The 13,611-nt window shown below is 38.2% G+C and overlaps 1 protein-coding gene across 3 annotated transcripts in view; it reads right to left on the reverse strand.

Moving 5' to 3' along the window:
* Nucleotides 1-299: 299 nt before the first annotated feature.
* The window catches only part of rnf150a (ring finger protein 150a), a 117,119-nt gene continuing 103,807 nt past the window's right edge, over nucleotides 300-13,611 (reverse strand). For all 3 annotated transcript variants that reach the window (XM_078210687.1, XM_078210695.1, XM_078210678.1), the window contains one exon: nucleotides 300-10,149. In XM_078210687.1, the coding sequence (XP_078066813.1) occupies nucleotides 10,146-10,149 (4 nt within the window). In that variant the 3' untranslated portion in view covers nucleotides 300-10,145. The remainder of the gene's footprint in view (nucleotides 10,150-13,611) is intronic.

Below are 13,611 nucleotides of genomic sequence, written 5' to 3' on the forward strand. Positions count from 1 at the left end.
TTGTGTGTTGAGAATATACATCAAGCCACAGTTCGTAGTGAAAAATAGAAGACAGTGAAGGTAACTGTTTGCAGAGCCCATTGCTGTGAAGAATCTGTGGCACTGAATGGAAATGTTAAAGCAAGGTGTTGGAGGAACCAATTGCATCAATTGAAGCAGGCTGCAAGTCAAAAAGAAAGACAGTAGGACACTGCCAAATGAATAAATAACCTATAATTTGAAGATTAAGGTTGCATATTGAAGCAGTCCTAAGAGCCACTAATATGGTTAAAACAAAACACAAACATGGAACTCATTTGTTAAGAAAACCGTTCAATTAAAATTTATTGGGATTCATCAATTTTTTTAAATTTTGTATAGTCGCAACATCTTACCTAGTACATATATCAACACGGCTGCACATATTTACATTTTATTGTCTGCTATGTAACAAAATAGTAGTAATAGGCTACTGGATGTTTCCACATTTGAATTGAATCCCTCCCCCTTTATACAAACATCAAGTCCAGGTTCAAGCAATTTTAAGTACTGCAAACTGAAAAAGAAATATGCTTTATCATTGATTGTATCAGGCAAATCCCTTTTTCCCCAGTAACATCCTTGGATGCCAGCTTTTTTTTGCAAGATATAAAGTGCAATATGGGGGAAGAAACACATTATACTTCAGCAATGACTCACTTCAAATAGAAAATAATTCCAACACAATACATAAAGAAAATTCTAGAGGAAAATGTATTATAACTGATAATACAACTACACAATATTTTGCCTATTATCTTGCAGGCTTCAGCATATGAAAAATGCCAAATAAAAATAATTTCTACTGTTATCATCATGCAATCCATTTGCCACTTTGGCTTAACTCTTTACCAAACTAAGTATTTATTTGAAATAAAATAGCACTGAGAAAGCAAAACAGATATTTCTAATTAGAATGATGTTTTGGAGTACAAAAGCAGCCTAACCAAACAATACAGCGAGCTGCATCAAAACAAATAAACCCACATCTTCTAATCAGTTAAACTTAAGGCAATCAATGAATCTTGTTGCATTACATAACCAATGACCTACCACATTCTGCTAAACTTGGATTACATGGAGTCATCTTTAACATCCTTTGATAAATAAGAGATTGGGGGAAAAAAGCTAAGTGTATGGGAGGGAACCTGATGAATTGATAAAAAAAATGAACCATATACATAGGAACCAACCACACTGAAAAGAAAGGTCAGACATGGCACTTTCAAAAATAGCAAATCTGGACCAATCTCCTCTCATTTATGGATCATTAACACCCCATTTATAGCAGCAATCTGGCATTGAATGGTAACTTAATTCCACTTGTTTGTTACCAGAAATGGTTTGATTTGTACAATGCAACTTTTTTTTTTGATGGGTCTCCAGAAGATAGGAGCACCATACTTCTAATTTTCACCTTTGCCCTACAGTAAAGACTAATGTCGGTGAAAGTGAGGGCTTTGGAAATTGGGAACTTGGGCTACAGTCAATTTTACTGGCTGAAACAGTCCGATACAAATAGTATGAGATGGTGTTTCCCAGGCAGTGCACAACTGAGTTGGTGGAGGGAAAGAAAATTGTATTTTTCTTCAACAAAACGCACACCTGTAAACAACAATGGGGAACCACTGTACTGGAAGATGGCCAAGTCTAAATGAAACTGAATTACTGGTGCGGGCAGAGAAGACAGGATCAGCCAGTCAATCTGGTTGTATCCATAATTTCTGGCTGCTGCATTTCCTGACCTGATGGTAAAACAGGCTTGCACTAGTAAGAGTGGTTTTAGCAGCAAGGGGAAGGTGAAATGTTAACCTTAAGTATGGTTCTATATCATACATCAGTAGTATTCAAGGAACAACTTCAACATTTAACTTGTCGCCTGTGTCTGTATAAAAATGCTTCAAGTATTTGCTCTCAGACAGCAGGAGGCATTCTGCACCTAAGCAGTTAATACTTTGCAAGATATGGATCTAAATTATAAATTTGTCCATCCCACGTGTCAGAAATTCTACTTTAATATTTGTATGTTGGATGAAATCAAATTAAGTAACACCCAGGCACGGCTGCAGATGGCAGTGTGTTAGACCAAGACCATTGTGTTTGTTAACAAATCAACATAATGGGAAATGTGAACTGATCTAATTTACCCATAAACTGTGACATGACTCAAGCTTAATGCACTGAAGTCAGACACAAAATAAGCTTATTTAACTTTTTTAATGTATTACACAACACGTGCTGCTTTTGGAGTTTTATAATGGCATTTCCAGAAAGCCAGTAACATTTTATAGCTATTGGCCATGGTTTTTGCAGACATATTTGAAACCTTGTTTTGAGTAGGCAAACAAAGAAATTGTATAAGGTTCTCCTGTTACAGTGGTCAGATTTAGAGGAAATTACAAGTACTGTTTCAATCGAAAGATGTTTCTTTAATTCTGGTAGTTAAGTTGGTGGCATCATTCAAGTGGTAATAAACTACAGATCTGTTAAGCTAAATTCCCTCTTCTTGGGCTGTAAAATTCTATGCAAAGATTAAAACTTACTGAAATACTGGTCAGCGTGCTGTTTTATTGACTCCCATGCACAAATAATGCACCTAAGAGAACACTAAACCGAAATATTTTCTGTCAGTACAAGAAACAGAAGCCAAGTGCCTTCTGCTTTTAATTTTTTTCAAAAAAACATTTCTTGGCACCTTTGCAAAGCACTATGAAGATATAGGTTGAAATGTTTTTGGAACAAAGTTATAGTTGACCAAACTAAATTTTATTTAAAAGAAACCAATAAGAAAATCTATTTACAAGTTATCTTCCGCAGTGTTATGAAGACAAACTGGTGATTCTTTGGTGAATGCAGATCTCACATTCTTACACCCGCTAAGGAAAAACAAATTGCTTTTGAAATGTGTTTAAAAAATCATTTCAGGAAATATCGTTTGTAACATACAATGTAATTAAAAATCATTTAAATGACCTATGGAAAAATACTATCCTGACATATTCAAGTAGAATGCATGTACCATGTATATTTATTTTAAAAAGATTTGTCAAGTGTGGATTGAAATGAGTTTGCTATGTAAATGATATTGCAATAAACAGCTACAAAGTGATTGTATTATTAACCATTTATAATGTACTGAATTCTTCTATGTTCACAGAAATATTCTTCTTGCCTGAGGAACTAAGAAGTGCCTTCTCCATTGAATGGTTGTAGAAATGTTCATACAAAAGAGCAATTCAAAATTAATACACAAGAATATCTGCATTTTTTATAAGTACAGGTCACGTATGCTTTATCTGAATTCCTCTGGACCAACTGCATTTTGGATTTCAAATAATTTTGATAAATTTACATCGCAATAGCCTAAGCATAGGCTAGCAATAGTCTAAAGTAAATAAAATGGCTAGAAAAGTATGTATCGCTGAATAACGAATGTAGGGTGCCTAAAAACGTTTCATTTTGACATATTCACCGCAAAAATTGCAAAGTAAACAGTGCAGACAAACTAAACTTCTCACGCTAACGTTAAAAAAGTGTGGTTTTGAGTGGGTTTGGCTTTCAGATTTACAGATAAAGGATACTCGACCTGCAATACATTCCAGAATTGACCTAGATACAAATGTATGTTTTGTGTTCATTTGTTTCTACATTAAGCCATTAGAACATTTTGCAACGTGGACAGTATAGAATAGGACAACATGGTTCAAAATGCAAACCACAGTTTGAAGTGAACCATAATCCTCAGCGACTATTACGAAACAAGTGGTCTACTAGAGGCATGCTTGAATAATCAAGAGTTTGAAGTATAGTCACAAGAAAATGTAATGTTATTTTTATGTGAATCATGCTTAACTTCTTTCTAAACCTTGACATAATTCCTATCCGCCCCTCATCTTTCATCTCTCCCTGCAGACCCAAGTTCAATCGGTCCAGCAAAGTATCCCCAGATTTCTACCAAGGCTACTTGTTATCAATGAATTAAAATTATCAACCTACATCTATCTTCTTAATAGCATTGAATACTGGAATACTGACACACCATACTACTAGATAAATAGGCTTTGATGATAAAAAAAATATAAAACTTCAGTATAGTTACCTGGATAGTTAAGAAAATAATAAGCTTACAAGTACTGTCGTTTAACATTCTAAATTTAATTAGGTTTTATCTGGCCCTTAATAAGAAACAGGATTTTTCTGGTAAAGCACACATACAATATTCAAAAATCTACCTACATGTTTACCCAAAATAAGCTTTCTGATGGGAAATCTTGAATTTAATTTGACTGAACAATTACAAGAGATTATGATTGGTACACAGGCTGCTGAATAAGATTTGGTGAAAGAAGAGTTTCAGCATTATGTTCAACAATTTGATATGATCAATTTGGAAAAGAAGCAGCTGATGCTGTTAAAAAGTCACATGCAAAATATATGGTTAAACATAACTCTACTTCAGCCACAACATATTTAGTGCTATTTCCAATCACAGTGACTCCAATTTGCATTTAAACAGATCAGCCTCAATGTTTGGGAGAACCTGATTTTCAGGGATTTTAAAACATAATAAATTTTTAGTCAAGATCGAACAATTCAGAATTAAAGTCAAATCTACAAGTGCTCAAATATTTAAAAACATTTAACTTCTGTTTTTTTTAAACCCCTATTTAAACAAAAGTCTTTTTGAGATAAAATAAATGTAAACTCTGTTTAAGACTGACCATTGTGCAAAGACAGATTATCGGAGGATAAAGACTGTTACAAAGTTGAAGGATTGAATGCAATTCCTCAAAACGTTTCATTCTGAGACAAAGAAAAATCAACATTGATCGTAGGCTAGAACTAGAATAGTTAGAGCATAGCAGTGACTCACCTTGTCCCAAACCCCCTGCCTTTTCCCCATAGCACTGTAAATTTTTACTCTTCAGGTAATTCTCTTTGAAAGCTATAAATGAACCTGTCCTACCACACTCTCAGGTTGTGCATACCACTCGCTACGTTAAACTTTTTTTTAATATCGCCATTATTTTCTTTGCCAATCACCCTAAATTGGCATCCCTTGGTTCATCATTCTTCTGTCAACAGAAATAGTTTCTCATTTTTACTTCATCCAGACCCCTCATGGTTTTGAACACCTCCATCAGATCTCCTCTTAATCTCATTTTCTCGAAGAACAGCCCGAACCTCTTCAATCTAGCTACATAACTAAAGTTCTCACACCTGGAACCATTTTTGTGGATCCTTTCTGCACCCTCTCTAATGCCTTCACATCCTTCCTAAAGTGTGGTGCCCAGAACACACTTGGCTCTATTTGAGGCCAAGCCAGTGTTTGATACAGGTTTATCATAACTTCCTTGCTTTTATACTCTATGTCCCTACTTATAAAGGTCAGGATCATGTATGCTTTATTAAACGCATTCTCAATCTGCCCTACCACCTTTAATGATTTGTGCAGATATACTCCAGGTTGTTCTGCTTCAGTGCTTCAATAGAATTGTATGTTTCATATTGCCTCTCCTCATTCTTCCTAGCAAAATGAGTTGATACTAAAGAACATGGACTCTAATTCAAAATGAAAAAAGTCATCTGGAGCACAAGCTTCTTAGGAACCCAAACTTTACCCAATGATCCTGGTAGACGGCCAGCAAAGCAAGTAAAGTTATCCATTTGTTTCAATTCCTTCTTAGGAGAAACTGAAACTTGAATAAATAAGTTGCCGAACTTTGTGACTCAACCTAGAAAACTACTGGTAAAAAGAAGCTGTCAAAAAGGGACGGATGATTGGTCACAGTAGTCTGTTTGTGCTGGGCACCAATGGCCATACTTGGTAGGTCCAGCATGGTTTCTTTGCGAATACTGAAGTGCATCCGGGCTTGAATTGCCGGTTGTAAGGAAATCCAGGCAATGAAGTCCTTGAATGAGTGAGTATTCCTATCAAGGCTTGTAAGTGGTGTGTAATTCCGAGTTCTTCGTCCTCTTTTTACTTCCTCTCAGCTGCCTGTTCCTCTTTTTAAGAAAATGATAAAGTGCAGCAACAAATAATGCTGTCTTAACATTACTTAGCAAAAGGCATGGTCGGAATGCCTGAGGCAAAACTGGTGCTGTCCTGGCATCCACTGGCAAGGTTGCCACATTGGAGCATACAAGTGCTTCATAGAAGTCTAAGTGGATAGGCAGTGAAAAAGTGTTCCCAACTAATTTAGCCACGATAGCCATACAGTAGGAAAGACTTTATTGACTGTTGAGATCGATGTAAAAGGAACCCTTGTGGAAATTCCTAAAGCAAAAAATGGTTGAGTGTGCACTCCTGTTAAAATGATTTGTCTTTCCTTGTCCGAGAATAATGTAAGTGGAACAATGCAGTGCTATGGGTGGAGCTGCATTTGATTAGGGCTTGGTGCTAAGAGTCAATGTGGATTGACACCCGTTTGAAGTTGAGATAATGGCCTTTGGGCAAGTAACTAATACTGCTACAAGCAGGATACTCTGGTCAATGTATCAATGCCAGTTTTGGCATGGCAGCTAATCCTGAAGGCAAGTTCAACCTATGACCAATGCTAGAGAATCTTTCTTCCCCCAGTACCTTCTTTAAGGCTTGGTGCAAGACATTGTTCTAAGGGAATGTTGCTGTAGACAATTCCTGTTTGTTTTAATTTTGGTGCCCTAAGTGACTCAATACCAAGAAAACTTCAGTTTTACCATTGTGGTAGCCTGCATCAACTTCTAATGGTCAAGCAAAATCCATCTGCTAAGACAGGAATAAGTGTGGAGATAGGAAAAATCATAGGAAAAAGGATGGATTTACAGCGTAGGAGTCAATTCATCCCATCATGCCCATGTCAGCCAAAAAAGGTGTGATGCAAGATTTCTGTCTCTACTCTCAAGGAAAGAGTTCCAGACATCCACCACAAACTGGGTGAAAATATTACTCCCAAGCATCTGTCAATTACTTTAAATATTTGTCTCCTGGTACTTAATCTCTCTAGTCATGGAAATAGACACTGCCTATCTACTCCATCTGTACCTCTCAACTAAATCTCTCCTTAGCCTCCTCTACAAAGGAAACGATTCCTGCCTATCCAATCATTCCTCGTTGCTAGAGTTCTCCATTCATGGTAATAACCGTGTAAAACTTCTCTATTCCCTTTTGAATATGATCATATCCTTTCTGCAGTGCATTGACCAGAACTATAGGCACAATGCTAGCTCAGTTTTATATCGTTCTAATAAAACCTCCCTACTCTTATAGCTAGACCTTGTCCAATACAGAAAAGCCTCCTACATGCCTTCTTGGCCACATTATTTGCTTGCCTTGCCACTTTCACTAATCATAGACACAGACTGCGTTGTCTCTTTGCACTCCTCAGAATCCTACCATTCATTGTTTATTCCCTTGCCTCGTTTGACCTCCTCAAATGCATTACCGCACAAATTCTCATTAGTCATTTTTCTGCCCGCCTGACTAGTCCATTGATATCTTCCCGCAGACTACATATTTTTTCCATCACAATCATCGACATGGGAAAAATTTGTATCACCTGTAAACTATTCTACGATTCTGCATATCTTAGCTGCAACTTTAGTTTTTACTAACTTTCCTGCTTTTGTATCATCCAAAAAGTTTACAATCTTGCAGTTGGTATCACACCCCAGCGAATCTATGTAAATTAGAAACAGCAGAGGTCCAAAACACTGATTCCCTGTACAACTCCAGCTAGCACCTAATCCTCAGGGTTTATCCATTTGTGGCACAGTTTCATGGGATGCAACATAAAATGGCACTGCTGGAAAATGATGCAAATATTTTGTAGACTAAAACCGAAGTAAAATTAAAGTGCAACCACTCAAACATTTCTCTGAAAGCCTTGCAACTGGAGGAGAACAGCTGAAACTGTTTATAGCAATAAGAAACACTTGGGCAGCAATTCAAACTCTTTCTGGTGCAGAAAACAATTTGGAGATTTACTCCTGACAGGTGAAAAGTTAACTAGAGTGCAGCTCTTCAGCAAAGCCTCATAAGGATCAAAGCATGTGACTGTTTGAAGTATTATTTTTCTTAAAGAGGAAACGGGTTAAATGATTTTCCTATGGTACAAAAAACATGAACGAATGAGGAAGAAAGTGGCTTATTTAACATTACGAATGACACTGATTTGTTATCCTATCTATTTGGACTAAGATTCTTCAACTGCACTCATACATTTTTCCATCAGTAATGTAAGAAACCCTAATCTTTTGTTGGAGTTTTAAAAAAACATTTTAATGTTTCCAAAAGCTCATATCAGACACATTTCATTATCAGATGACTTTCAGTCAACTGCATTTCCATAATTCATTAGCATGTTTGCATTTTTAACATTATCATCAAACTCAAGCAGCAAATAGAATGCTGCTAAAGCGTCTGCTGTGCTCTATCTCCTGTCCGGTCTAATCCTGGATCTATATACGTTAACATGTTTCCTTTCAATATCAACCCTCCAGACTGCAATCTCAAGAAGTTCGAAAATCTTCAGATCAATGCACCATCAACATTGCCTCCAGCTGTGCTGTTCTAGGACAAAAATGCACTGGAGTGATTAAAAGGTCTGCACATCATGTGATAAACACTCGTTACAGTCCTTGGGACAACCTAGGGTTTTCATTTGTTCTTTATCAAAAGATTGCTGCTTTTCAAATACTAATATCTAAACAGTCAACAATCTACATTTAGGACAAAAACAGTACAATAATTTCAAAAATATACAACGTCTGCTACTTTGTGGTATTTTTCTTTCCATCTAGAGAGAATTTCTATATTTTTTCCAACATTATTATTACATTATTGGGTCCTTTAGTGGAAAGGAAGGATCTATCTATAAAACGGCTGTAGTAGAATCTAATGACTTGAGAAGTCATTTATTTGGACTCGGTATATCGATTCTGAAATTCTAATACATTTTCATATGTTTTCACTGTACAATAAGCTATTGCTAGGAAAGATGATGTAAGCAACTGAAATTCAAATTCCTTAAAATATTAGAAAATTCTTTTGAAGCACATTATAACGTAAATTATATTTTGGCTGAGGTTGGTTGGTGTAAAGCATGTCGCTAAAGAATAAAATTAACTTAGACTTCAATCCCCTAAAAGCCATTAAAGCTTGTGGTTTAACCTATTTGGCCACTTTCTCAGCTGTGTGTGTTAATAGCCACAATGCCAAAAAACTTGGGGGAATGTCAGATGTGAACCATTCACACAACCCAGGCTACCGTGAATTCTTAGAGTGCAAGCTGGAACATTCACTCCGTCTAAATTACCATCAGAGCACAGTGTGTGTGTATATATTTTAGATACATTATATATACGTAATATATATGCACACATACAACATACCTGCACAATATCAATGCTAACACTTCTATTGGCAAAGATATGTTAAGAGCTGGCAGACGAATTTCTAGCAGTCTTTTCAGTACCTGCAAGCCACTGCTTTGAATATTTACTGAGCAAAACAAACTTTACTTAAAGCTGACCACACAAAAAAAACTAGTGATTCACAGGAGTGCAGGACTTGGAACCAACTTTAAAATTCAGTTCATAACTTAAAAGCACCGACTGAATGTTTTAGTGTTGAGGCAGTGATTCCAGGATCAATCCTTTTAATAAAAATATTTTTGGATCAAACTCTGGAAAAGCTGGAGTCAGTCGCAAAAATAAACTTAAAAACACAAACTGTTGACCATCATTGACAGTATAAAACAAAAAGTAAACAACATAAAATTGTTATTTTCTTCATCTCAGTCACTGAGTTGTGTTAACAGCTTTTTTAAATATAGGAATGAGGGCAAGAGATAAGCTTGCAGCGTCCTTGTGAAGAGAAAGACATCCAATGCTAAAGAATCTGTGTATAAGGAAGAGTAAACGATTGTCGCTATTGCTCTCACAATCATCCCAGTTCTGAGTGCACTGGACATTGTTTCAGTCACACTGTGGGCTTTGCCTGATCCATATCCAGAGACAGAATTCACCCTTCTCAGGATTTCACCTCCTCACAGTCCTGGTCAGTGGAGAGCTCTATGTCTGAAAGTCCAACTTCAACAGCCAGAATCAATGAAGTATCTGAGTCGCTGCTCATAACTGGTCCTTCATCATCTTCAAGAAGGGAGAAACAAAAAACATAATTATCAAGTGTGCCTTTATTCTACATCTAACATTTGTGATAAAATTCAACAAAAGCCTCACGCTGGTAAATACTCAAATTTTGCCACAGTCATGATTGAAATTGTACTGTGTAGACTGCTACAAATAGAGCTGCAAGGTCCCAACTTGGAATAGAAATCCAGGTCTTCAGTCAACATAAGATTTAAAAAACTTTGAAAAAAGTCAACCATGAAAAAAGCTGCGATTATTAAAACCAGCAATTCCACGATACATATAGACTAGAATAATATTGTTGGTTCAAGTGTCAGGACTGCCATTACTCAAAACACTTCTCCATCATGACTGAACTCTCATTACAGGTGGCAGTTGAAGACAGTTGCTATAACCTTGCACCACTGACACCCTCCATCTGATTCCCCGTATCTCGGAAAGCTGGAAGCAAGGGCAGGGAGTGATTGCCTGTGGGGCACCCCGTTCCTGATGCTAATTCCTTGATTGAGCATAGAGTCAGGGTTTGCTGGATGGCCTCCCTGGATAGCGAGCCCCATCTGCCACTGGGACAAGGCCTGGAAGAGGCTACTGAATGGCTCAATTGGTCTCTGAGCAGCCTTTCTAACCCAGACTTGATCAGAGGGAGGCAGGATCTTCACCCTGCACGCTTCCCCCTGTGTACACACACTCTGATTTTCTCAGCACTCTCCTGCACAGCACTGCTTAGAACAACACTTCTTGTAGCTGCACTCATTCCTCTCTCCAGACACCACCTAACATTCCCATCTGATTAGTCAACACTCACACCTTTGGCACACAGACATCCTCCACAAATATCCTTGCTAGCCACACAAGTTATTACTAACATTTAACACTCTGCTTTCTCTCCCTGCAGGAGAAGACAGCACACAACTTGGGGAGAGGCAAAGACCTGGCTTTGGGGGCTGGGCTGGTCCTCCAGTGACAGCCAGCAGATGGCCACTGCCATTGTGTGCCCACCTGGCTAACTCCGGAGGTCTTATTCCAGGATGCTGCAAATGTCAGCAGCGACCTGCCGTGAAAACCTGAGCCTCCTGAGACAAGTTGAGAGGGTTGATCCTCTGCACTTAGATCCTATGTTGGGATCTTGCCTCCTTAGAGCTGCATCTCTTGTGTCCACCATCTGCTCAACTGAGCAGCAACAGGTTAAGGAGAAGGCTGCTGGTGCTGCTACGTCTCTTGCTCTTCATCAGAGATGCAAAATAGAGTTGTATTAGCAACCCCATACCATGCTGAAAGCTAGCAACAGGGAAGTGCAGCTGAGGGTGAGTAAATGCGAGACAGGTGAAGTGACTTCCAAGAAGCTGGGCGGCACGGTGGCACAGTGGTTAACACTGATGCCTCACAGCGCAAGGGACCCGGGTTCAATTCTGGCCTCCGAGGAGTTTGCACATTCTCCCCATCTCTGCGTGGGTTTCCTCCGGGTGCTCCGGTTTCTTCCCACAGTCCAAAGATTTGCGTTAGGCTGATTGGCTATGATAAATTGACTCTAGTGTCGGGGGGTTAGCGGGGTGGATGTGTGGGGTCTGGGTGGAATTGTGGTTGGTACAGACTTAATGGGCTGAATGACCTCCTTCTGCACTGTAGGGATTCTATGATTCTAAGCTGAAAGTCACTCATTTAGCACTGAAAGAATTCTGAGAAGGGGTGCTGTGAGCAGCAGCCTCTCGCCTGTCCATGGCTTCAGCTCTTCAGTTTCATTGATTAAAGACACCCCATCTATGTGTGCATCCCCCAATTTGCCTTCCAACCCAGAAGAGCGTGGGACAATGTCAGGCTCCTGACCAGATGTCACTTTTAAGGGATTTAATTTCCCCCATGCATCCAGATCTGGAAAGCTCCCCCCCCCCATTGTATCCGTATCTGTATTAAAGTAATTTTAAAGAGGGCAGAATGGAGTTGAGAACTAGCATGTTGTTTTCTTCTCATTGGATCTGATTCCATCTCAGAATGCTGAAATAGTTCCATCTCTGGTAGCTATAATGCAAAAATTATGGTTTAATTTGGTGCTAGATTCAAAGAACAAAACTCCCAGAAACAGGACAATTCAGGGTTAACTTGATAATTTCACAAATAGGTTATTTCATTAGCTGGTGTTGAAAATGGCGCAAAAACTCTCAGCATGGGTTTAAATATTTTGTATGGCCAGAGTGCAGGAAGCCTCCCTACTCATCAAGCTTGTGCTTTAGCTGACTAGTTTGTTCCAGACTTGAAGTACCCAAAGTGATTGATTCTCCAGCATCAAAATTCTTCGCCCTATTGGACCAAATTTTGTGAAGCTGGAGTTTTTAAAAAATGATTTATAGAATTTTTAAGTATCCCCCCCAAAAAATGTCATACTAACATATATGATATCAGTTTTGACACGGAAACAGAAAAATCTGAAAAATTATTCCTGGTTCTGCCCAAAACTGACTGAAATGGCAACTGTTGTTCTTAATTAGGAGTCCGGAATCTGGAAGGTTACAGCCAAACATTGTCCATTGCAGCTAACGTACCATCTGACAACATGGTGGACCTGGAATTGCACTGAATCATCGGTGAATGAATGGTTCTACAATATCAGATTGCTTCAGTTGCTTTTGGCCTTCTGCACAGCTTTTGGGGGTAATTGGTGAATATTCCATAAAATGTCAATATCTGGACCCAAGCATAAGGAAGCACATCCAACAGTTAAACAGTAATGGATCATACTGAAGTTACAGATGAGAAGTATTAGCATATTTTGCCCACCAAAATATCATATGATTATACGTCAGGATAAATTACAAAAGCACTCTTTGTCTTCATCACCCTTTGAAATTTGGTGGTTGTTAGCCACAAGAATCAATTTACATCACTTCAATTTACACTGACATTTACTTTGACTGGAACTAACTCTGAGCAATATTCACAGTATTCTATTGTGAAGGATAGCAGTCTACAGCTATTAACATTTTATTACCAGGGTTTGAACTGAAATAGTCATCCTGTAGCTATCAAACATCACCGACATCAAAGCCAGGTATCCACTTGTTATCTATCAGAAGCACCACAGAGCTAATGCATTCACAATCACTCCACTTATGCACCAAATATACTGGCAGCCTCCATCCAGTGGCAAGTGCTCAGATGTAATTAAAAAGCTTGTGTTTTTGACTTTCGCATATATACAGTACAATGCAAGTACAATCTCCACCAGTTATAGTGTTAATGTTAATGCAATGTTGGATGGCAAAACTGCAATAGATTACAGCAATAAAATAGTCTTGTTTGAATATAACCAATGGACTTCCGCAATGTAGATCCCATCTGGCCGTTGACTTATGGAACAGAGAAGTGATTTGCACTATTTATCCAATATAGGCAGTTGCTTGCAATCAGCATGAACGACATGAGGTTCAGACATGCATACTGACACGTTTTGTTTCAAACTTTTTAATT

Source organism: Mustelus asterias, chromosome 1, assembly GCF_964213995.1.
Source record: "Mustelus asterias chromosome 1, sMusAst1.hap1.1, whole genome shotgun sequence".
Classification (NCBI taxonomy): domain Eukaryota; kingdom Metazoa; phylum Chordata; class Chondrichthyes; order Carcharhiniformes; family Triakidae; genus Mustelus; species Mustelus asterias.